Source organism: Dendrobates tinctorius, unplaced genomic scaffold (genome assembly GCF_039654945.1).
Source record: "Dendrobates tinctorius isolate UK_male_01 unplaced genomic scaffold, ASM3965494v1 ptg000184l, whole genome shotgun sequence".
Lineage (NCBI taxonomy): Eukaryota > Metazoa > Chordata > Amphibia > Anura > Dendrobatidae > Dendrobates > Dendrobates tinctorius.
Genome location: NW_027361851.1, coordinates 3,868,138 through 3,894,616, shown reverse-complemented (window position 1 = coordinate 3,894,616; position 26,479 = coordinate 3,868,138). Strand labels below are relative to the sequence as shown.

Genomic DNA, 26,479 nt, shown 5'->3' with positions numbered 1-26,479 from the left:
CTCCCCCCATAGCTTGATAAGTTCCTTGAAGGGTCTAGTGTCCAAAATGGGGTCACTTGTGGGGGTTTTCCACTGTTCAGGCACATCAAGGGCTCTCCAAACGTGTGACATGGTGTCCGATCTCAATTCCAGCCAATCTTGGCTTGAAAAGTCAAACGGCGGCGATCCTTCCCTTCCAAGCCCAGCTGTGCACCCAAACAGTGGTTTTCCGCCACATATGGGTATTCAGGAGAAATTGCAAAACAACATTAGCAGTTCATTTTCTCCTTTTACCCATGTTAAAATATAAAAATTGTTGCTAAAAGATAATTTTTGTGAAAAAAAGTTAAATGTTCTTGAATGTGGTTTTGAGTACCTTGAAGGATGCAGTTTTTGGAATGATGTCACTTTTGGGTATTTTCTGCCCCTCAAAGTGACTTCAAATGTGATGTGGTCCCTAAAAAAATGGTTTTCTAAAATTTGTTGAGAAAATGAGAAATTGCTGTTTAACTTTTAACCCTTATAACTTTCTAACAAAAAAAAAATTGGGGTTCAAAAATTGTGCTGATGTAATGTAGATATGTGGGAAAAGTTATTTATTAACTATTTTGTGCGATATGACTCTCTGATGTAAGGGCATAAAAATTCAAAGTTTGAAAATTGTGAAATGTTCAGAATTTTCACCAAATTTCTGTTTTTTTCACAAATAAACGCAAGTCACATCAAAGACATTTTACCACTATCATAAAGTATAATAATGTCATGAGAAAACTTTCTCAGAATTACCAGGATCCGTTGAAGCGTTCCATAGTTATTACCTCATAAATTGACAGTGGTCAGAATTGTAAAAATTGGCGCAGTCATTTAGGTGAAAACAGGCTTGTCTCAGTGCTCTGCACTCCTTGCATATGTTCCTGGTAAAAGCCATATATTGTGTAATGTTTATATATTGTGTAATGCATTGTATCTATGTTTCTGTGTTGTAAAGATATAGGGATAGTATAGGACTTAAGCCCCCTTCTCACATAGCGAGATCGCTAGCGAGATCGCTGAAGCGTCACCGATTTTGTGACACAACAGCGATCTCGCCAGCGATCTCGTTACATGTGACACGCAGAGGCGACCGGCCCGCCTGCTGGATATCGCTGATCGTGCTCGAATGTCCTGGGCCATTTTATTGTCATCGGTGTCCCACTGGCCAACGCGAATCGCTGTGTTTGACGCCAACAAGCGACCTCGTTGGCGATGCAGAACTCAGGGACACAGGCAGAAATCGTTTGTAAAGCTGCTGTGTGTCAAGGTACCAACGACCAGCGAGGTCATTACATGGATTGCCGGAACGTTGCTGCATCCCTGAAGAGATCTGCCTGTTTGGCAGCTTACTAGCGATCATTTAGCGACGCACCAGCGATCCTTTCCAGGTCATATCGTTGTCGGGATCGCTGGTGCGTCGCTAAGTGAAACGGGACCCTTAGACCAGTAGGGAGAGCACAGTAGCATAGGATTAGGTTAGTTAGGAGAGGCTAAGAAAGTATTTTGGGAGAGCTTCCTGGAGTTAGTCAGTGTGTGAGTGAGCCGGGAACAAGAACAGGACAGTCACACAGTGGTGGAGGAATATCAGGGCAGCATAAGAATGGTAGCAGCTAACTTCGTGGGAACAACCCTAAACGTCCGAGTCCTATGGTCTAGTAAGGAATGAAAGAGCCATTGTTCGGCTTCACCTTCGAAGAGGCAAGCGGGCAGGGAACTCCTGAAGTGGGTTAGTCTGACCAGTCAGGAAGCTTGGTACTGGGGGATCCGGTGGATATTCCTGCAGGAGTGAGGGACAGTACAGGGAGCGGAATGGTGATATTCTGCGAAGAATGTTGTGCTGATTCTGTGACTAAACTGAACAAGCTGAGTAAAATTGTTTTGCTGAAGATGAACCTGGACTCTGTCATTGTGTGGTGTTAAAAGAAATGGAGCCCTGGCTGTGTGGAATGGACCCTGACTTACAAGTGAGTGGTCTACAATGTGTTAATGTGGCAGAGGACCAGGGTTTGCCAGTAGTGCCACCCTCAGCCACGACTACCCCCCTGGCCTCCGTTTCACTGGTACCAGATAAAATGTTAGTGATGGTGCAGGAGCTGAGGAACAAAGAGAAGGACGGAGTTATGGACGTGCAAAAGTCAGGAGACTGTTGGCGGGAAGAGATGGAGGAAGCAACCATGAGTGTTACCCAGCCACCAGCACACTGTGGACTTGGACCTCATGGAAGCACCCGACACATGAGCACCTTCTTGCTGCAATATCTTCAACATGATGACCGTATTCTTTATGGCTGGAAATAGTGCTGACTACTGAGTTGCCACTCTGTTAGATCGACGGTACAAGAGTAAATTTAGCCAGATGCTCCCCCCTGGAAAGGGACACCCGCATGCTGGGATATCGAAACACATTTGTAGACAATCTTAAGAGTGGATTTCCCCAAGACAGCAGCGAGCCACACAGTGTGCATCACAGTTCTAGGCATACAACCCTAGGAAAAACGAGGTGTAATCGCATCAACTTTAGCAGCAGCAGTGTAAGTGGCATAAGGAATTTCTGTTAGTCTTTTCACCCATTTTTTAGACAAGTTCATGCACCAGCAGACCAGAGTACAAGTCTGACACGTTGTGAACGACTGAAGAGGATGGTGCTGGAGTATCTGGAGCACAATATCAATGCCATTAGTGGGGGGGGGGGCTGACCCTTTTGCATTTTGTTCTTCAAAAATGGAACAGTGGCTTTAGCTCGCCTGTCACGCCTTGGAGGGTTAGTCATGCCCCACGGCCAGTATTCTCTCAGAAAGTGTCTTCAACGCTGCTGGTCGTGTCCTGACAGCATTGAAAGAGTAGACCACCTGAGAGAGTAGACCACCTAATTTTCATCAAAATGAACAAGTCATGGATCTCCAATGAGTTTTACACCTCAGTCGCATACTGGGCAGACTAGGTGATAGTATAGTTTTAGTGTCATGCATTGATCTTGAACTATTGCAGTCTATGCCACTTTTTGTGGTGGCTTCTGTGCCTGCTGTTGTTACCGCTGCTGATGTCACAATTTTTTGGAATGTGGAAACTCCAAATTGGGTCTCCATCTGGTGGGTTGACTGTAGTGGAAGGTGTATCAAAGACCTATTATACTATTTCTATTCTGTGGAAATTGATGTTACTTTAGTGGTATGTGGCAATCATTTTTTGAAATGTGGAGACTCCAAGTTGGGTCTCCATCTGGTGAGTAGCCTGTGTAAGTAGGGCTCCCAGACAGGCAAGCCTGCACTTAATTTCAGTCAACTACCTGTGTTACTTTCCTTACATTTTTCTACATATAGTACTGCATGAAACTGATGTTTGTGCCATCTGAGTGTGGCTGGAATAAAAATTGGAAGTGTTGCATGAGGTATCAAGGTTCCCAGCTAAGAAGGTTTACACCGCTCCCTTAACCACCAGGTCCTCATTGAAACTTCAAAGCTGTAAAATCTGGGACGGACCATGATACCTCATGTATGGTCCATGGCTGACTGCTACTGTTCTACTGTGGGTCAATTGATCAGTCAACAACCTGTTAATTTCCTTACATTTTTCTACCAATAGTACTGTATGAATCTGATGTTTATGCAATCTTAATGTGGCTAGAATAAAAAAAAATGAAGGTGTTGCATGAGGTATCAGGGTTCCCAGCTAAAAAGGTTTACACCGCTCCCTTAACCACCAGGTCCTCCTTGAAACTTCAAAGCTGTAAATTCTGGGACGGACCATGATACCTCATGTATGGTCCATGGCTGACTGCTACTGTTCTACTGTGGGTCAATTGATCAGTCAACAACCTGTTAATTCCTTACATTTTTCTACCAATAGTACTGTATGAATCTGATGTTTGTGCCATCTTAATGTGACTAGAATAAAAAAAATGAAGGTGTTGCATGGGGTATCAAGGCTCCCAGCTAAAAAGGCTTACAGCACTCCCTTAACCACCAGGTCCTCATTGAAGCGTCAATAGAAAGATGTAAATGCTGGCCCTGACACCACACGCATGGCCCATAGATGACTGCTGCTGTGCCATTTGCAAATTTCTACTGTGGGTCAATTGATGCCAATTTTTATGGTGTCTGGTCTTAATTTTAGCTGTTTGGGAAGCGTTTTGTCACCCCTTAAGGTGTTGTGCGTACATTTGGTTTGACCTACCATTGAATCTAATAAGGTTCGGGTACGTTCATCAAACTGCTCGGAGAACATGTTTGGCAAACCTCTAAATATTCGGCGAATCGAACCGAACAAAACCTTGAAAGGTTCTCTCATCTCTAGAAATTATCTTTTTTGAGATTTGTAGTTTGCACACTACATAGCTACAGCTCTCTCTCACCTTACAACATAATGGAATATGCCAGTTGCAGTTAGTACATTATATCTAAGGAGTTAGGAAGGTAAACACTGAGAGAAGTAGAAAAAAAAAATATTACCAACAAGATCCAAAAGGCAGCATGGTCATCCACCAAAATAACCCATCACTATATGCAGATGTAAACCGATGTCATTCGTGGCACATTGAAGAGTTAATAATACCCACATTGTCTTTTATTTCTTTATGAGATGATGAAGTAAAGCTATGACTAAGAAGCTGAGCTGGGCTGTTAATATGATGAAATGAAGCAGAATGTGGATTTGAATCCATGACTGCTGGATTACCTACTAAGGTTTAGATTACTGCAGCCTAGTTACCCTACAAGCAATGGATGCATCTTCTACTGTACTATAACAAATGAGAACAATAAATGGGGGAGCTGGTTTCTCCAAGTTTAATTGTACTGTCTGCAGATCATACAAAAAACTATGTAACCTGCCAAAACAGCTGTAATGCATGAGGGCATGCTTAAGCCCCCAGACACTTTAGATCATTCATCCGTCAGCTCTCTTGCCTGACTTCTCCATACATAGGCGCATTGCCGAGCACTGCGGTGTTCTTTATGTGAAGGGTGCTGCCAGACTCCTATGGCAGATGCTTATTTCTTAGAGAACAATAGGATCGGCTGTCTGAAATTGGACGTAGCAAATCCTGATTGCCCCCAAAAATCATCTATCAGGGGCCACATACATGGCATCCTGTCTGCCTGATCCTGCCTCAATATCAGCCACTTCAGACAATGTTAGTCTCATGTATATTGGGGCACTTATTTTTTTCTAAAGATCCCTTTGCACATGGAGTAAAATCGGATGAATCTGCCATTGTTGGCGGGATTGCAGAAAGTGTAATGTGTATGGAGGGTCTCCCAACTCTCCCTGGACAGAAGGATTTGGGCTGCTGAAGATTTCTTCATAAGCCTTTGTCAGAGGAGTGTGGCAGCCGCTCTCTCATAGAGAATGTAGGAGGATGTCACCGGGGCTTTGTGTGAGATAACCGTCGGTCAAACTGTGGTTTAGCTGACAGCTATCCAACATGTAAAGAGGCCCTAACTTCCATTTTGCTTGGCCAGGGGGGTTAGCTACAGGGCTAAAGCAATAAATTGAACCTGTGAAGGAAAGCCTAGCTAGGACTCTTGCCTTCAAATAAAAATCTACTTGCTTAGTATAGCAATAAAGGGGCGTGCGTGCGTGCGTGCGTGCGTAACATTTTGAATATTCTCATTATAGCTAAGACCAGATGCCTAATTTCTATTCTTTGCCAGATCTTCCCCTTCTATAGATTATTCATATGTTTGTACACGTGTTGTGTGATATTCATTATTTTGTACCTTTCTGGAATGATGAATCCTTTATCACTTCCTTTCTGTATACCCCAAGGATAGCCTGACAAGGACTTCACCTGGGGTACATTACATTTTCTTAAATGGAAAAACTAATATATTCCCTAGTGAGTTCCTGAAAAGCTTCCTACTAATGGACGGAGTCTGTGTGAAGTAATCTATTTCAGCAGTGTTTGTTGGAGAAACACATTGATTATCACCCATACAAGACAAGGAGAAGACTCGGGAGGTGACCACCCGGGTGCTGGCTGTGCTTTATATTTAGCCCTGTGTTAACCCCTGATGGCATAGTAGGTAGATGGGTATGGGACATGCCACAATCCTGCCATTACTATACATTGAATACATACACTATGAACTGTTCTGATTCCTGACCCTAGAACTAAGAGTCTAGACACCAGCAGCTGTCTGACTTCAGATCTCCTGATGTATCTTGAGTGGGTCATCAGGCAAACTTTATTTTCAGCGGTGCATAAATTAATTACACGCATTTAATAACCAAAATATCATTAGATTTCCCCTTTAATATCATCAAGGCAATGCGCCAGGGAAGCTCTTAATAGTTCAGAGGGCTATAACAGGCTATTATCCTTGTGTAATGCTATTACAGAGCCAATTAGGTGCCATTACGCCGCTTTTTTCTCTTTTCTTCGGTTTATGGCATCTGATCCAATCAGTAGCCTCTGACTTGAATGTTTCGGGCTTGGAGACTTTGAAGTTGGAGCTGAAATCGCTCTCCATCCATCCATCCCTCCCCTTCCTTCGGCTTTCCCTGTCTCCGATGCATTTTAAAAACTAATTGCTGGGGTCCCGCTGCATATTATTTACAGGGGAGGAAGGCTATAAATCCCACTGCCCCCTGCTGAGAACAAAATCAAAGTTTCCTGTGCTGCCGCCTCCGAAGCGCAGCTCTGCGCCCGCCGCTCCCTGACAGCCATTCACACTGACAATTAGCGGCTGATTGCCGGTTCCCGGCCAGCAGCTCGGGTCCTGGGGGCACCGGGGAGCCGAGGCTGCAGATTAGCACACCCCTGGAAGGACCCCACAAGCCCCCGCACTGGTCTCCTGGAGGAGCCATCAATAATGCAGGAAGTAGAAGCCTGCCATATGTTCCATGTGTGCTGCCCATACCCTGAGCATTACCGCCTCCAGCGATCAGTGATCAGCAGCAGCCAAGGAGCTGCTCTCTGCTCCGCCACAACGAGGGGCTTTTAAACGGCTCGCGTGACGCGCTGCACTCGTGACTCTTAGTGGCACCCAGCGGACCTATCCATGTAACCGGCTGTACACGGCGCAGCGAATAATCCGATTAGGGCCAATTACGCGTGAGATTATAAAGGCAAGTGCCGGGAGCGAGGAGCAGCACACGGGCAGCGTGCCCTTCAGCACCAGGCAGCGAACAGCTCCAGCACAGCCTCCGCTACCGGCGGTGATCCGGCGCTGTCCGCCACGCGACTGCAAGTTCACCCTTGTAAAGTGCAAGGTACATCTATCAGGCTAGCTGCGGCTGAACACCGACCACCTGGGAGAAAGGCGCCCTCCAGGTAAGGCTGCACTCACTGTGTGCTCCAGGGGAGGCTGCACTCACTGTGTGCTCCAGGGGAGGCTGCACTCAGTGTGTGCTCCAGGGGAGGCTGCACTCAGTGTGTGCTCCAGGGGAGGCTGCACTCAGTGTGTGCTCCAGGTAAGGCTGCACTCACTGTGTGCTCCAGGGGAGGCTGCACTCACTGTGTGCTCCAGGGGAGGCTGCACTCAGTGTGTGCTCCAGGGGAGGCTGCACTCAGTGTGTGCTCCAGGGGAGGCTGCACTCAGTGTGTGCTCCAGGGGAGGCTGCACTCAGTGTGTGCTCCAGGGGAGGCTGCACTCAGTGTGTGCTCCAGGGGAGGCTGCACTCAGTGTGTGCTCCAGGGGAGGCTGCACTCAGTGTGTGCTCCAGGGGAGGCTGCACTCAGTGTGTGCTCCAGGGGAGGCTGCACTCAGTGTGTACTCCAGGGGAGGCTGCACTCACTGTGTGCTCCAGGGGAGACTGCAGTCACTGTGTGCTAGAAGGGAGGCTGCACTCTGTAAGAAGCTTTGCTCTCTGGTGTCTGGGGTCACTTTATGCGGAATTTATCTCCATCATTAGAAATGATTTTTGAATTATGACCCTGCAGTCAGGGGTCCTACTGTCTGTATAGTGGAGTGGGCGACCACCTATTACCATACACCTGATAGAAAATTGCTGACTGCCTGCTAAAGAATTCTTCTCTTTAGATAATCAGTAGGGTGACGATGGAGCAAATGAATTTATATAGACTGTCTGTCTACATATTTATTTATCTATATGTATATCCATTATTTTATATAAATATATATATATTTATGTGTGTTTCTAGGTATCTACCTAGTGTGTGTAAGTATGTGTATGTGTGTGTGTGTGTATATAAATATATATATATATATATATATATATAGTTCAAAAAAATAAGGGGACATTATTACATTTTCAACAGGCTGTTTGTGTTCCCTTTATTTTTTTGAGCAGTACATATATATATATATATATATATATATATATATAATATACAACTGATAGCTTTCTATCTACCTTCTATTTATCTGTCCAACATGTTATACCTTTTTAGGTGTTTGTTGGAATTAATCTAATATCCAATATCTATATTTCCTAAATCTTTTTATTTCAGGAAATCTCTAAATTTGCTAGTTCCTTTTCTTATGTTGTCACAACATATATATCAATATTTAGATTAAATCAATACATCAATTGTGAAAATATATATTTTTTTCAGGTAAAAGTTCTTAGAGAAATGTTTTACTTCCACTGCCCCCCTCAGCTGGAAGGTAAGAACAGGCTCTTAATTACCTCTGCATATAGAAATATAATGACACCCTATAAGTATGATGCACGTTTTTTTCTTCTTGCTATATATATATATATATATATATATATATATATATATATACCACTTATAATTATCGTTATGATTCTGAGACTTTGAGATGATCAGTGATCGCCCAAGTGGTCAGTATGTATGTCACTGTATATAATGGACTCTAAGCAGGTAGCAGTGATGCCGCGCAGAATTGTAAGATGTTGCGGAATATGTGGTAACAAGTTGCAAGCTTTCGAGACTACGCAGGTCTCTTCATCAGGCTAGACTAATACAACATCTGAAGAATCACATATTTATACACAAGACAGCACAGAAATAACTCAATAGATAAGACAAGTGATGTGAAGCAGAATAGTCATTGTGGGAGAGAGATAATCATAAATATTGGAGCAGTTCATAGATAAGCAGTGTGAAGGTTTTATTGCCCTCTGATTGCCGGTCTGGTTCTGTGTTGTGATGACCCCAGAAGGTCTGAGGAGCAAATTCCTTAATTGATGTAAAAAGACATAAATCCATGCGACACATTCATTCCAGCACTGAATGTGTCGAATCTGAGTACAAACTTATGAAAACTTTCGACACATTCAGTGCAGGTATGAATGCGTCGCATGGATTTATGTCTTTTTACATCAATTAAGGAATTTGCTCCTCAGACCTTCTGGGGTCATCACAACACAGAACCAGACCAGCAATCAGAGGGCATTAAAACCTTCACACTGCTTATCTATGAGCTGCTCCTATATTTATGCTTATCCCTCTCCCATAATGACTATTCCGCTTCACATCACTTGTCTTATCTATTGAGTTATTTCTGTGCTGTCTTGAGTATAAATATGTCATTCTTCAGATTTTGTATTAGTCTAGCTTGATGAAGAGACCTGAGTAGTCTCGAAAGCTTGCAATGTGTTACCATCTTTTCAGTTAGCCATTAAAAGGTATCAACCACTGAGGACATCTCCATTCTAAATATTCTTTTATCTACTGGCTAACATGGTACAAAGATATATATCTTTCCTGTACCGGAATATGTGGGCACTGTAGATTTACAATTGTGTCCATATATCAAGCTAATATCTATCTCTTATCTGTCAGTCTGTCTATCTATTTATCTACCCAATATCTATCTACCTATCTATCTCTCTCTCTACCTATCTCTCTCTCTATCTATCATATTTAGAAGAAGTAGCTGTGATATCTGAGCGGATGGCCCAGTTTGTATATTAGGGCTAATCCTCCATCCCAGGGCATCTTGTCTTTGTAGAGGGGCTGTTTCTTGCCCATACAGTGCATAGTGTACCCCATGTCTTCCCTTCCCCCTGTATGGGGCATTCTCCCTAAGCTGCATAGAATATGAGGCCAGCCTCCACTGGTTCCATGTGGTTGAGCCTAGTCCTGCGGGCTGTGAGTGGATGTGGGGGGAAGCCTCCTGCCTCTCCCACCTGCTACTGCAGCCCGAGGCGCCGGCCATGGATCTCCACACACAGATGTTCCCGGTCCGGCCTGTGTCACAGCTCTACATACACCCGTTTTTCCAGCACATCAATATTTCATGTTGTTTTACTAACACCCTGTGGAAAAAAAGACAGAAAACAATAAAAGTCTTTCCAATCCTTCTAGCGCCTGGGGGTTGGCAGCAGAATGTTGCTACCACGCGAAGGGTGTTGACCCTTTTTGTCCCTCGAGGGGTTAAACCTCTCATCTCCAGTTTTGCCTCCATGGAAATAAAGCAAGCTGCTAATTAATAAATACAATCAATTATCGGCTTAATGAAATACTAAATCTTTCTGATCGGATTTGTATTAAAATAACGTCTGCGAGTAGTCCCATCACAGGCGGCCTTTATCCGCTCACACAGCCCTGGAATAAAGAGGTGCTCAGCAGCTGCGGTCGGCTTCCTTCCATTCGGGAAGAGTTATTTTGTCTCTTTTGGAATTTGTTTTAACGAATTTTAAACCTGAATGAAGCATTTCTTTGCGCCGATTTCATGCCCTAAAATGACACATTTCCCCGTCCTCGGAGCACAGGCGGAGGCCCTTTAATAACTGAGAGAACTGCGTGCGATCGATGTCAGCGCCGATCTCCCTTCACATGAGCCCTTTACCCTGCATTCTTATCAGGTCTGCCCGATTGCAGGACAATGCCCCCGGGAGATCCGCCATCCATCGGGTGTAGTCATTGCTCCGATGCCTGGAAGGGGGGTGACTGCTTGCGGATTGCCACCGATGGTCGGCCGATAATTGATGAATATGGCGTCCTGTGGTGGGCAGCTGATTCCTAACACATGGGCTCTTGTCTTCAGTAGGTTCTCCTCCCTTCGGGGGGCATTCAGCTACTGAATTCGATGACGGATTTCTGCGCAGAAAACAGCGGAGGAATCGCACCACTTTCACTCTGCAACAGGTACTGAGAAGAGACCAGGGATCAACTGCTCTTATAGATAGCCGAATATGATGTGATGATGGCAAATCAGAGAGAGGAAGAGAAATGTTCACATAGAGAGCACTGATCTGAGACAACTAGAAAATGGCCATAAATCAAATATATATATATATTAGGGTCTCACTGTATTGGGAAGCATTGCCACATTTCCCAGCTTTTGAGGCTTTTTTTTTAAAGTATGCAAAACTAGGGTTTTTTTGTCAGTTTTCAAACAGCTTTTTAGTAAATTAGACAAAAACAAGCTAATAGGCATGATGGAATGGTAGAAAATAATCCCTTTTAACCGTTTTTACAGAATTTTCCCTATATTATCAATATATTCTTTTTTTATGTCTTCATGGGAAAAGCTTCTATAGAATAGATAGCTGGCAAAATGCTTTAAATGTTATTTTAGTTAATTGCGTAAGGAGGAGAAATTGAATTCCAGATATTATATATACATCTTAATACATTTTTTTTTACAATTATGACATGATGATGATAATAATAATGGTAATAAAAAATCTGACAATGTTTGGAAATAATCACACTATATTTTATCAATCCCAAATTGTGTTAGATTTCGGCTGGATTTATAGGAATGTTCTTTTGGGTGTTAAAGTAGGTTTTAAGGATTTTTATGTATTATTATTATTATTATTTTATTTTTTACCCCAGGCTATGGAAATCTAGTTTTAGGTGCTTATCTGCACCAATATATCTTTATACATATGGGAACAAATGGTGACATTTTTGTTGTTATTTTTACTATCAGTGGGGCAGCAGACATCACAGTCATTTATCTAAAGAGCTGTAACTGTTTTTTTTACATATACAAAATAATTCTTCACATTATAGTAACATTATGTGCTGACTTATACGAGGAACTTAGCTGAATTTCTGTAAGTCTTATAAGCAGGTACATCGTTACCAAGGTATTCACTGTTATTCATTCCTATTACAACACCTTACTGATTTCTAATGTCCACTAATAATAGCTTTTTAGAGGGGTTATATATATCCTGTGTATAGTATAAATATATTCAGTATATATCATACATATTTCATGACAAGGTTGCATTAACAGAGGCAGAGCAGAAATCCTCTTGTAGTCCGGTAGACACAGCTGTGCTTTAAAGTACTTCAATTAGAATTAATATTGCATTGGTCGTTTCAGTATGGTATAATGAAATAATAGAAAGTGGGAATGATCCTCGAGCATAAACTGTAAAAGGGAAAATGTCTTCCCTCCGACATTTTCTATATTCTTCCTACATAGGTGTGTGCTGAAAGCACTATATAGTAGCTGGAATAATTCAGAAGAAAGTCAATAGTTTATCTGCACCTTGTTAAATCCCCCTCCATGTGCCTGGCATTTCTCCTACCACCACCATCCGCTTTATTTAGCTTTGAAATCTTGGAATTAGCCATTGGAGGTTCCCCCTGCTGATTTTTGCCTACTTTTCTGCAGCTGGAAGCACTAGAAGCTGTGTTTGCTCAGACTCACTATCCTGATGTCTTCACTCGAGAAGAGCTCGCCATGAAAATTAACTTAACGGAAGCCAGAGTGCAGGTAAGAAACCGGTGCCGTCAACATTTACTGGATCCATTGCTGGCTGGTTCATGATGTCATTGACTTATTTCTATGTTGTGCAGATAACTTGAGTAACATTAAGAAGGCAATGCTTTCCAGTTTTTGAGTAGTCTCCACTGCTACAGAGCCCCATTGTTGTTGGTTAGCCCCATGTCTTGTTCTGAATTCTAATAATGTTACCAGAGTCCTTACCGAAGGGCCATCCTTAAAAACCATCAAACAATTAACAATTGCAGAAATGATAGCCACCTGGTATCTGTATTTAATAAGGCTTACAAATCAATTAATTAAAAAATGGTAAAAACAGAAATACATTTCTCATTTGTGAGTTCTCATTTGTGAGTCGTGTTGGAGGGACCTATTAAAATGTGAGTAAAATGGGGTAGCTTTGAGTTAAAGAACATCCAAAGCAATTCTACTTGTTTTTTATTTTATATATTTAATTTATTTCTGAGGCGGCCATGTTTGACATTAGTAATTTATTCTTGGCAGTTTCTTTTAGGAAAGTTCATAATTCAGGCCTTTCCTATGCCAACCCACTTGCCACATGTAAAATGTGAGCTGGGCAAGTGTAATACTAAGGTAACTGGTAAGCGTGCATGACATATGCATTCTTTATTCAATATTACTGTGAGTTTGCCGTCAGTCATATTTATGCTTTAAAAGTGCTGAGAATTATAAGCATATTTTGGGATAAGAAACAACGCAATCTTCAGCTCTTCAACATTGCCTATGTAAAATAGGTTGCCAGAATAAGACTAGAGATGAGCGAATATTTCAATATTCGGTCCGGATTACGACCGCCATATTTGCAATACTCGCTGAGCATAGTCAAACACCATTGGCGTCAATGGGAGTACAGATGAGTGAATGTGTTTAGAAACGATCATCAAACATAAAATCAGTACAAATACGGCACGAATATGGCAAATTAGGATTCGGTGATCATTTTCCGAACATATTCGCTCATCTTTAAATCAGACCTCATTTAGATAGACTTTTCTTGTAGATGGGAACAAATGGACCATTGTTTTATCAGTGTACTGTATCAAAATCTTAGTTTTTTGTTCATTTACTCATTTTACTATCAGTGTGGCATCCATTTTTTTTTTTTTTTTGAATGCAAAAAAAAAACATTTTTCCTTCTACCCATTAAACAGCTAAGAAAGATCAGATGACACACAAATGTCAGCCAAGTGTCGTACGCTTTTTCACTAACTCATTCATTCAAATAGGTGATTTTGATCCACAAAATAGATCATAAATGAAGATGTCTACAAAAAAAATGCACGTGAAAACTAGACATGTGAATGAGGCCAAGGCTCGCCGATTTAATGTAATCTAGCCTGATGCTTACGGCGTGACATATTGGAGTTAATGCTATTGCTCCTGCCTCAGACTGAGGTAGCTGTAAATTATACGTGCACCATTTACTTATAGGTTATGTTTTTATACTTACACATATAAATTGTAAATGGAACTGGGCTTGGTATTTAAATCATTTTTTGGTACTGGCATTTTTTAAAACTTTCGAATTAGCCAGTTCCACAGCTAATAAAAGGATCATTTGGTTTGTTACAGATAGTAGGAGAGTGTTATATATTATACATAGGGTAAGTAAAGCAAAAGTGCGGAGATTAATTTATGTCCCAAGGTCACTTATTCCTGTACAGCCCAATAGCCCCTCGCCCCATGTCAGCTCATCAGCCCTGGGACAGACACGTCAGAGTTGGAAACCCCTTTACATCTTATACATTGGGCTCTCAAAGCTTCAAGATACATCTATAAAATGAAAAGCTATTTAATGTGGATGATAGTTCTGCAATTATTTTTTACAATATGAATAATTTTCCCAAATTTCACATGTTATACATTTAATTTTATTATTGCACATTTTATTTTTTTTCTGTCTTGAAGTAAGTAAATATTTTAATTACCTCTCAAGGTCTTTTATTAATTGAGTAACTATGCGTGGGCAAACTGTAAAATCATATTAAGACATCATTAAGGAGTTAGTGATTTTTCTCATATACAAAAAACTGACTCCGTTTTATGAGGGTTTTAGATCAGATTTTCATCAGAGTTTGGTGAAAGTTTCAAAAGTTTTTCTCATATGCAAAAAATTGAAACTGATGAAGCTTCTGCCGTCAGTCAGTGAAAATCGGACAGAACATAGATGGCATCCGAGTGCTGTCCCATTTTTTCACGGATCCATAGATTTAGTTTGATTCTAAACTCAGATCAAACCTGCCCATGACTGTGCTTTACGATGATATGTGACCAAAGAGTAGAATGGGTATGAGTTTTATCTGTGAGAACTAGTGATGAGCGAGTATACTCGTTGCTCGGGTTTTTCCAAGCATGCTCGGGTGGTCTCCGAGTATTTTGGAGTTCTTGGAGATTAAGGTTTCGTCGTCTCAGCTGCATGATTTACGACTGCTAGACAGCTTGAATACATGTGTGGAATGCCTGTTTGTTAGGGAATTCCCACATGTATTCAGCTTGTCTACAAGTCGCAAATCATGCAGCTGAGACGACGAAAACTAAATCTCCGAGGCCGCCAAAATACTCAGAGGACACCCAAGCATCGATGCTACTCGCCCATAACTAGTGAGAACTATAGAACATGAATGTGATAAAACAGATGTCTGAATTAAGTCTAAATCTACACAAACATCTAGAAAAATGCGCTATCAAGCACTGGGTAGTGGAGTATGCTTTGCTGCATGTCTTCTATGGTCTGTTATCTAATACGGGATCAACATAACTGTAGGACAAATAAGGTCTTAGTAAAGTATCTTGAATTAATTCACACTAAAATATAAATGGAGGAGAGTGAATCTACTGCCAAAGATTAAAATAAGCCCCCCTTTTTCAGTGTTGATCCATTATTTTCTATAGGAGTGTGGACGTTTGGTCCTAGATGTTGGCATAGAATGACAGAAATGTTGCAGCGTTCCTCCCTCCCTAATCCTTGTCTCCTGACTTCAGTTCAGAGAGCACATTTGGCCACTGAGAGCAAATGAAGGCTATCTGTCACTTTCACTGTGCACTTTAATAACATCAACATAATGTGGAATATTAGATTAGCTTGATTAATCGGTCATTCATAATTAACTAGTGATAATGTTCTACACTAATTTGTCCGTGTCTCTAAGGTACTGGATTGCATCAGAGAACATCCATTTCCTTGCACTGGAAAAAAAAAAGAAAAGAGAAGAGTATCTCTCAGCTCAGGTTCAGCAGAATCCTTCTCCCTGAATACAAGACCTGTTAGTTTCTGTACCCACAAATACACACTCACTCCTGTCTGGGGTGTAAGACTCTTTCACTTTTACTGATGTGTGTAGGACATATGCCATCTATGTGCATAGCAGGATTTGTATTCAGCTTTGTTATACTACAGTATAATACATTTTATAGAATTCTGCTGAAAACAAGATCTTTTTCATACTACGTATTTGGAACGCAGACCGATGATACTATGTTAAATAAGACACGGTTATTCTCAGGGTGCGTAATTTAAAATGATTGCCGGTATATTGAAGTTCACTTTTTGCATCTCCAGTCGCAGCTCCCAGGTCAGACAAATAATTAAAGCTGAATTCTCCCTTGCCTCGTAGCCCCTTTCATCCATTTTCACAACTGTAAGTGAGATGAATTGGTCAATTAGAGGCCTGGGGGTGGTATCGGAGAGTTGGTTCCCACTCCACGCCACCATGTATGTACGCGCACCACTTTTGCTGTATCAGTACTTTCTCTGAGCCCTGTCTGTAGTAGAGTAAACGGAAAATAAACACATTGAAGAAATGGCCATTCAGAATATGAGGATTTATTAGACAAATAGAATTTCAAAATGTGTAAGATAGGTCATTGAGAGTCAAACGTCTGTTTCCTAAAATCATTCCTGCCATAGCAAAGGCCACGAAAAATACTAATGACTTCGATCTATTGTAAGCAATGGGTAGACATGCTGCAATGTTCTTTACATGGAAGCTGGTCAACCCCTACAACCATGTCTCCACATTTATGCTTATTCCCTCACATCTTGGTGTTCTTACATTTCCGTAAATATTTTCGTAAAGTTTTACCTGGTATTTTGTGGTTTTATTGTGTGCATTGTTGGTTATTAATACTGCGATCTAGCATGCTGATTGACCGACTGAGATGATCTAATTGAACTTGAGAAGATATCTGTAAACTTGGACGTCATATTTGAAGAATAACTTATCCCGTGGTCAGAATATAGTTCTCCGATTTAGAATTTGATCAGACATGTGCTGGGTGTGAGGAAACCGAAGAAAAGCAGTGACATATAGATCACCCTATCACCCATTCAATGATGATTAATGGTCAAGAGATAACAGCTTCATGTTGTCAAACAAAACCTTAAATGGGGAAATGAACACGTTTCTCCCCAGCCCGCTAGTGCAAAGTCATTAAAATATGATAATGAAAAATAACTCAATTAAAGAGCCTTCCAGCTCTGACCTTCTCTCAATTAACAGACAAAGCTTCTGCACAAGTGACCTAAATTTAGACTAAAGATTCTCATTACTCAGCGATTGCCGATGCGTGGGATTAAAGGCTACTTAAATATAATAAAGAGAATCATTAATTACCGATAACTAATAAACGCTCATACATTGAACCAGCAGCAAAGCTGTAATCTGGTAACTGTTTCACTACTGGACTGAACGTGCCGCTTGTAATATGGCGTTTCTGGCAATGATGCAGTTATTTTTATGTACTTGAGCAGGCTCATTGCTTCAGATTTAGCGTACACTCATTATAGACTGCAAGGATTGTCTGTCTCAGCCATTCCTTGTCACTAGAAAGGGTTTACAGTCAATATGGTGCAGGGTTTTGATGGTTATGTCTTGGATCCAGGCGGGAGAGAAAGTCTTACACAATATGCGTCCTCTTGTAGCTACGTGAAGCATATATTAGTAGATATGTTATCCTTTACTTGTAAAAGAAGAGAAGAGCCCGTGAGACATGACTTCATACCGCTACACATAAGGCTCCTCAGCGGGCTGTGGATGTGGCGCTCCTTGTAAAATGATATTACTTGTTCTAAAACCAGCACGTTTGATAGGGCGATGGCTCCAGTGAGTGTTAAACACCAGATACATTTCCCTGCGTAACAGGATCAGTGCAGTTTTTATGGTCTTATTACATATCTTGACAAGTTTTCATAAACATACTCCATTCTTTTAAATACACAAAGGTGCTGTCTTTTAGTGTTCATTATTTTTTGAGCCTTTTACATAGGTTTTCTTTTGCTTACAAAGCGGCAACATGTGCCGTAGTACTGTATGGATATCGTCATCACTCAGTCAGCAGTCTGTCTCTTTTTTATATCATGTGATGTACAATACAAAATAATATTGTGGTACAGCGTTAGCCAGAAAAATCGATGTAAATACTTAGGTTCCAAAAAAATGAGAAAGGTATTCGAGGAGTGATACCTTTATTGGCTATATATAATTTCTCTGGTTAGTCAATAAAGGTATCACTCCTTGAATACCTTTCTCATTTTTTGGGGACCTAAGTATTTGTCATGTGAGCAATGTAGCACCACTGATTGGCTGCAGAGCTCGATCACATGGAGCTGTGTAGGCTACTGATAACGTCATGTGAGTGCTGAAAGGCGCAGTGACGACATCACTAAATCACCACTGAGCCTGGAGATCAGTTTGTTATTTTATCTGCTATGTAAGAATAAGTGTATACCATACAGTCACTACCACTTGTTGCGCAATGGAAGGACATGCTTATTAAATCCAAACAACATATGTACAGTGGGGAAAAAAGTATGTATTCAGCCACCAATTGTGCAAGCTCTCCCACTTAAAAATCTGAGCGAGGCCTGTAATTGACATCATAGGTAGTCCACAACTATGAGAGTGAAAATGAGAAAACAAATCCAGAATATCACCTTGTCTGATTTGGCAAGATTTATTTTTCAAATTATGGTGGAAAATAAGTATTTGGTATATATAACAAAATATTGAGATTAACTTTTGTTAATGACCAAATACTTACAGTATTTTCCTCCATAGTTTGCAAAATAAATCTTGCCAAATCAGACAAGGGGATTTTCTGGATTTGTTTTCTCATTTTGACTCTCATAGTTGTGGTCTACCTATGATGTCAGTTACAGGCCTCTCTCATCTTTTTAAGTGGGAGAACTTGCACAATAGGTGGCTGACTAAATTCTACTTTCCTCGACTGCATCATCTTATCCTTCTTCATTTAATTTATTTGTCTTAATTGTATCTGGTTTTATATGTCGTGGATAGTGAGCTAAGACAATAAGCAATAAACTAGAACATTTAAAAGTAAGAATACATGCTCCCTATTGGCTGCTGGACCCCAATGTGCTGTTCTATACAGTAGCAGGACAGATAAACAACCTGTCCAATAACTATGATCACATAGTTGAGCAAATCCCGGCAAACATTTGACTGTCTGTCACCTTAACATTATGACATTTCTAATGTGTTTAACATTGGTTCTTGTAGATGGGTTCATAAGAGATAACAATATATTATGTGCCTAGGGGGTTTAATTATTTAATTAATTTTAATACTTTTCTATTGTATTCGGATTATTATGCTTTAAACATAAATTACTATGCCAAGTGACTGCATCATGCAAGTATCATTAGGGATCGCCCTATAGCATAGATCAACATGCGATCCAATTGTTGCTTCTGATTCATTTTACTATGTCCCTAGTTCCTAGACAAGTAACTATAGACACGACAGAACCCAACCCTCCTCGGGCTATGTTCACATTTCCATTTGCACAGTCCATTTGTCAATTTCATTTAGAGAGCAGGCAAATGGGAATCATGTGCAAAACGGATCTGTTGCATTAATGACATAAACCGAAGTTCACAGACCCCATTGAATACGAGGGGCCTTCTGGGCATTATTTTGTGCCAGTTTTCAGAATGGACAAAAAAGCACAGCATGCAGGACTTTTTCTATCGTTTTACACATAAGGGAACCCAGACAGACCCCATAGTAATCAGTGTGGCCCCTTTGCTTGCGTATGCATCAGAAATCCTGCTTGTTTCTATAACTGGCACAAACAGAATGTGCAAATGGAAGTGTGAACCAAAAGGGGTTGTCCACTACTAGGACAACCCCCTCTCATTCACCACACTTGGTCCCTCACCTTGGTTCTCACCGGGGTTCCTGTGCAGTGAAATGACATGTGAGCCTGGTGCCCAATCAGTGCCGGCATCACTGTCCCCACCTTTGAACAAATTGAACATGAAGAGGAAGTCGGGTACAGTGACACCAGCACTGATTGGTGCAGTGCACCATGTGTCATACAACTGCACAAGACCCTCGGGACCACGAATGCCAACACCGCAGGAACAGCGCTGGCACTGGAGGTTAGTATAAGCTTTTTTATTTTATTGGGGCCAAGCGAGGAGAATGAGAAGCAGTTGTACAAGTAGTGCACAACCTCTTTAATGCCCCAATACTCACTAGACTAAAGTCAGCCAAACCTGCTGATATCAGCATTCTGAGCAGACAGTCCAGGGTGCATGGAGGCCCCCTGACAGATGATGTCGGGAAAGATAAGGATTTGGATTGTATGATGTTGGTCTTCCAGTACTTTTCTTCTCAGTGAGACAAATCTAGCTTACAAAGGAGAATTCCCTCTTCTTCCCTTTATCTGCTATCATTGCAGTGCCCGCCAAACACTGGAAGTGCTCATCATCAACTGAGAATTGGTCAATTTATGGCCCAATATGTACACTTCTGCTTCACATCACTTCCATATTCTGCTGTTTTGCATATTACCTTAACCCCTAAAAGATCATTTATAGAAATATAAACTGTATGCTGTTGCTTTCACAGTTATCGTGCAATTGAAGATGTAGGATGGCAAGGTGTATCATCCAAAACTGAATAATATAAATAGTGCATATATAGGAAGACATTGCAGGAAACGAATGAAATGGTTAGATGTACAGTCATGGCCAAAAGTATTGACACCCCTGCAATTCTGTCAGATAATACTCAGTTTCTTCCTGAAAATGATTGCAAGCACAAATTCTTTGGTATTATTATCTTCATTTAATTTGTCTTAAATGAAAAAACACAAAAGAGAATGAAGTAAAAAAGCAAAACATTGATCATTTCACACAAAACTCCAAAAATGGGCCAGACAAAAGTATTGGCACCCTCAGCCTAATACTTGGTTGCACAACCTTTAGCCAAAATAACTGCTACCAACCGCTTCCGGTAACCATCAATGAGTTTCTTACAATGCTCTGCTGGAATTTTAGACCATCCTTCTTTGGCAAACTGTTCCAGGTCCCTGATATTTCAAGGGTGCCTTCTCCAAACTGCCATTTTTAGTTCTCTCCACAGGTGTTCTATGGGATTCAGGTCTGGACTCATTGCTGGCCACCTTAGAAGTCTCCAGTGCTTTCTCTCACACCATTTTCTAGTGCTTTTTGAAGTGTGTTTTGGGTCATTGTCCTGCTAGAAGACCCATGACCTCTGAGGGAGACCCAGCTTTCTCACACTGGGCCCTACATTATGCTGCAAAATTTTTTGGTAGTCTTCTGACTTCATAATGCCATGCACATGGTCAAGCAGTCCAGTGCCAGAGGCAGCAAAGCAACCCCAAGACATCAAGGAACCTCCGCCATGTTTGACTGTAGGGACCGTGTTCTTTTCTTTGAATGCCTCTTTTTTTCTCCTGTAAACTCTATGTTGATGCCTTTGCCCAAAAAGCTCTACTTTTGTCTCATCTGACCAGAGAACATTCTTCCAAAACGTTTTAGGCTTTTTCAGGTAAGTTTTGGCAAACTCCAGCCTTGTTTTTTTATGTCTTGGGGTAAGAAGTGGGGTCTTCCTGGGTCTCCTACCATACAGTCCCTTTTCATTCAGACGCCGACGGATAGTACGGGTTGACACTGTTGTACCCTCGGACTGCAGGGCAGCTTGAACTTGTTTGGATGTTAGTTGAGGTTCTTTATCCAACATCCGCACAATCTTGTGTTGAAATCTCTTGTCAATTTTTCTTTTCCATCCACATCTAGGGAGGTTAGCCACAGTGCCACGGGCTTTAAACTTCTTGACACTGCGCACGGTAGACACAGGAACATTCAGGTCTTTGGAGATGGACTTGTAGCCTTGAGATTGCTCATGCTTCCTCACAGTTTGGTTTCTCAAGTCCTCAGACAGTTCTTTGGTCTTCTTTCTTTCCTCCATGCTCAATGTGGTACACACAAGGACACAGGACAGAGGTTGAGTCAACTTTGATCCATGTCAACTGGCTGCAAGTGTGATTTAGTTATTGCCAACACCTGTTAGGTGCCACGGGTAAGTTACAGGTGCTGTTAATTACACAAATTAGAGAAGCATCACATGATTTTTCGAACAGTGCCAATACTTTTGTCCACCCTCTTTTTTATGTTTGGTGTGGAATTATATCCAATTTGGCTTCAGGACAATTCTTTGTGTTTTTTAATTTAAGACAAATTAAACGAAGATAATAATAACAAAGAATTTGTGTTTGCAATCATGTTCAGGAAGAAACTGAGTATTTTCTGGCAGAATTGCAGGGGTGTCAATACTTTTGGCCATGACTGTACACATGCATATAGGTGTACAGCCTCTCTATATAGTTCATTCAATCATTTTACTATTATCATACTAAAATACTTTAAAAATATGATTTTGTTGTAATAAGTAATAATATATAATATATCTCCATGCTTCAAACATGGCTGTTTGAGCCCAGAAATGAATTAATAGAAACAACATTTTTGTCATTTGTGACAGCTTTGTTAATATGCAGATGGATCTGTAGCCACTGGTGTATGAGAGCATTCCCAGTAAGGGACTTTAAATGATATCTCAGTCAAATAGATGATTAAAAAAGCAAGCCACCTACAGTAGATTAAATAAACATTGAGAATTACAGGTCAATTAAGTTCAGGCTGTACAATTTATAGGGGTTGTTCTGCAGTACTATTGACAGACAATGGACAAATGTGGTGCTGTTCATTGCCAAAAGCAAATGTGTCAGCAGATTAAACATTGTGGGCAAACGCTTACTGGTTTTAATCTGGACCAAAGGAAATACGAAGCAGGTTTACAGTTAGTCTATAGCGTGACAACTTCTCGATCTTGAGCTCTATGCAATAATTTAGCTGAATTGCCTATTATTAAAGTCTAATATTGGAAACAAAGTTCTGAGTGTTTTCCAGTTAAATCCCTCTTCTACATTTTCGTACTTACTGTTTCATACTAATCCCAGATGCAGAAGTTACCGACTAATTGCATAAAATAGGAGCATTGCATATGAGATGAAAACATGATGTTGGCATCTGCCAAGGGTTAGGGCTTTATATTAGTGCAGAAAAAACATTAGTGTCTCAACCAAATTTAGCAGGAGCACTATGTCACACGATATTGAGCCTTTCTCATATCCTTAATATTATGTCATCATCTTCACAATTATTACACTGAAATCCTTTTTTTAGGTCTGGTTTCAGAATCGAAGGGCAAAATGGAGAAAAACTGAAAGGGGCAGTTTTGAGCAAGATGGTTCAAAAGAGGGTACAACTGAAGTTACCTCCCCCACCAGAAGTCTTAATTCCCCTTCTTCAGGGGATTCCGCAAGGGGCAAAAAGGAAAACTTGGATGCACAACAGAGGTAAAAACATAAAACTGCATTAAACCAGTGTACAAGTTGCACCGATAAAAGATTTGTGACTATAAACTATTTGTGCCATCTATAATAATTCACGTTAGTGCCATGGATGCAATTGGAAACCATGAAAGCTTCTCCCAAACCAATCAATAGTGGACTGTGGAACATTGCATGGTGTTCATAACAGTTGACTATTTCATACCAATATCAATAATATGCTCACAGTTGCTGTATATTAACCCCTTCACCCCCCAAGGGTGGTTTCCACGTTCATGACTGGGCCAATTTTTACAATTCTGACCACTGTCCTTTTATAAGGCAATAACTCTGAAACGCTTCCATGGATCCCACTGATTCTGACATTGTTTTCTCATGACATATTGTACTTCATGATAGTGGTAACTTCATTCATATAACTTGCGTTTATTTGTGAAAAAATGGAAATTTGGCAAAAATTTTGAAAATATCACAATTTTCCAAATTTGAATTTTTATGCCCTTAAATCACAGAGATATGGCACACAAAAAACTTAATAAGTAACATTTCACATATGTTTACTTTACATCAGCACAATTTTGGAGCCAAAATTTTTTTTTGTTAGGAAGTTATAAGGGATAAAAGTTGACCAGCAATTTCTCATTTTTGCAACACCATTTTATTTTTATCGACCACATCACATTTGAAGTCACTTTGAGGGGTCTATATGATAGAAAATACCCAAAAGTGACACCATTCTAAAAACTGCACCCCACAAGGTGCACAAAACCACATTCAAGAAGTTTATTCACCCTTCAGGTGCTTCACAGGAATTTTTTGAATGTTTAAAAAAAATGAACATTTAAATTTTTTTCACAAAAAAATTACTTTAGGTCCAATTTTTTTATTTTACCAAGGGTAACAGGAGAAATTGGACTGCAAAAGTTATTGTGCAATTTGTCCTGAGTACGCTGATACCTGATATGTGGGGGGAACCACTGTTTCGGCGCATGGCAGAGCTCAGAAGGGAAGGAGCGCCGTTTGACTTTTTCAATGCAAAATTGGCTGGAAATCAGATCCGACGCCATGTCACATTTGGAGAGCCCCTGATGTGCCTAAACAGTGAAAACCCCCCACAAGTGACCCCATTTTGGAAACTAGACCCCACAAGGAACTTATCTAGATATGTGGTGAGAATTTTGAACCCACAAGAGCTTCACAGAAGTTTATAACGTACAGCCGTAAAATTTAAAAAAATCACATTTTTTCCACAAAAATGATCTTTTCACCCCCAATTTTTATTTTCCCAAGGGTAACAGGACCCTAAACGTTATTGTGCAATTTGTCCTGAGTACGCTGATACCCCATATGTGAGAGTAAACCACTATTTGGGCGCATGGCAGAGCTCGGAAGGGAAGCATCGCCATTTGACTTTTTTGGCTGGAATTGGGATTGGACGCCATGACGCGTTTGGAAAGCCCCTGATGTGGCTAATGTGCCTAAAAAGCCCCTGATGCCCCTGATGTGCCTAAACAGTGGAAACCCCCACGAATGACACCATTTTGGAAACTAGTCCCCCCCCAAGGAACTTATCTAGATATGTGGTGAGCACTTTGAACCCCCAAGGGCTTCACAGAAGTTTTTAATGATTATTTTTGCCCCCAATTTTTTATTTTCCTAAGGGTAACAGCAGAAATTGGACCCCAAAAGTTGTTTTGCAATTTGTCCAGAGTAGGCTGATACCACACAGTTTGGGCGCATGGCAGAGCTTGGAAGGGAAGGAGCACCATTTGACTTTTTCAACGCAGAATTGGCTGGAATTGAGATCAGACGCCATGTTGCGTTTGGAGAGCACCTGATGTGCCCAAACAGTGGAAACCCCCCAATTCTAACTCCAACCCTCACCCTAGCCCTAACCCTAGCCCTAACCCTAATGGGAAAATGGAAATAAATACTTTTTTTTAATTTTATTATTTTTCCCTAGCTAAGGAGGTGATAACGGGGGGTTTGATTTACTATTTGTGGTGGGTTTTTATGTCTGGCTGCTGTCATACGCTAAAAGACGCTTTTTATTGTAAAAATAGTTTTTGCAACACCACATTTTGAGAGCTATAATTTTTCCATATTTTTACCCACCGAGTCATGTGAGGTCTTATTTTTTGCGGGACAAGTTGAGGTTTTTATTGGTACCATTTTCGGGCACGTGACATTTTTTGATAGCTTTTTATTCTGATTTTTGTGACGCAGAATGAACAAAACCCAGCATTTCAAGAATTTTTTGGGGGGTGCGTTTACACCGTTCCATGTACGGTAAAATTGATAAAGCGGCTTTATTCTTCAGGTCAGTGCGATTACAGCGATACCTCATTTATGTCATTTTTTAATGTTTTGGCGCTTTTATGCAATGAAAACAATTTTATATAAAAAACAACTATTTTTGCATCGCTTTATTCTGCGAGCTATAACTTTTTTATTTTTTCACTGATGATGCTGTGTGGTGGCTCATTTTTTGCTGGACAAGATGACGTTTTCAGCGGTACCATGATTATTTATATCTGTCTTTTTGCTTGCGCATTATTGCACTTTTTGTTCAGCAGTATGATAATAAAGCATTATTTTTTGCTTTGTATTTGATTTTTATTTTTAAGGGGTTTGCTAAAGGGGTTAACTAATGGGACAGTTTTATAGGGCGGGTCGTTACGGACGCTGCGATACTAAATATGCATACTTTTATTGTTTTTTTTTATTTCCAAAAAATGAATTTATTAGGGAATTTTTTTTAAATTTATTTAGCGATTTTTTTTTTTTTTTTTTTTTTTTATAAACTTATTTTTACACTTTTTTTTTTTTAAACTTTATTACACTGCACTGTCCCAGGGTCATTGTCATGTGTGATATCGCTGATCTGACACATCACAGATACCTGTGACAGATTAGCGATCTCACACAGGCACTGCAGCAGGTTTCCTCGTGTCTGTGCTCTGCAGGCACTGAGGAGGCCGCCTCCCTGCAGGCCCCGAAGGTCCCCGCCGCCATATTGGATCCGGGGACCTGCAGGGAAGGAGGCCCGTGCAGCAGCGCTGCACATCGCGCTGCTGCGGGAGTCTCAGGGAAGCACGGAGGGAGCCCCCTCCCTGCCGATGCGATGCTTCCCTAAACCCC

General features: G+C 40.9%; 1 protein-coding gene across 1 annotated transcript in view; it reads left to right on the top strand.

The window, feature by feature from the left end:
* The first annotated feature begins 6,990 nt into the window (after positions 1-6,990).
* The window catches only part of DRGX (dorsal root ganglia homeobox), a 78,486-nt gene continuing 58,997 nt past the window's right edge, over positions 6,991-26,479 (top strand). Inside the window, exons 1-5 of the mRNA XM_073552043.1 lie at positions 6,991-7,284; positions 8,530-8,581; positions 10,934-11,034; positions 12,524-12,625; positions 23,172-23,344. Coding sequence (XP_073408144.1) covers positions 8,548-8,581; positions 10,934-11,034; positions 12,524-12,625; positions 23,172-23,344 — 410 coding nt within the window. The 5' untranslated portion in view covers positions 6,991-7,284; positions 8,530-8,547. The remainder of the gene's footprint in view (positions 7,285-8,529; positions 8,582-10,933; positions 11,035-12,523; positions 12,626-23,171; positions 23,345-26,479) is intronic.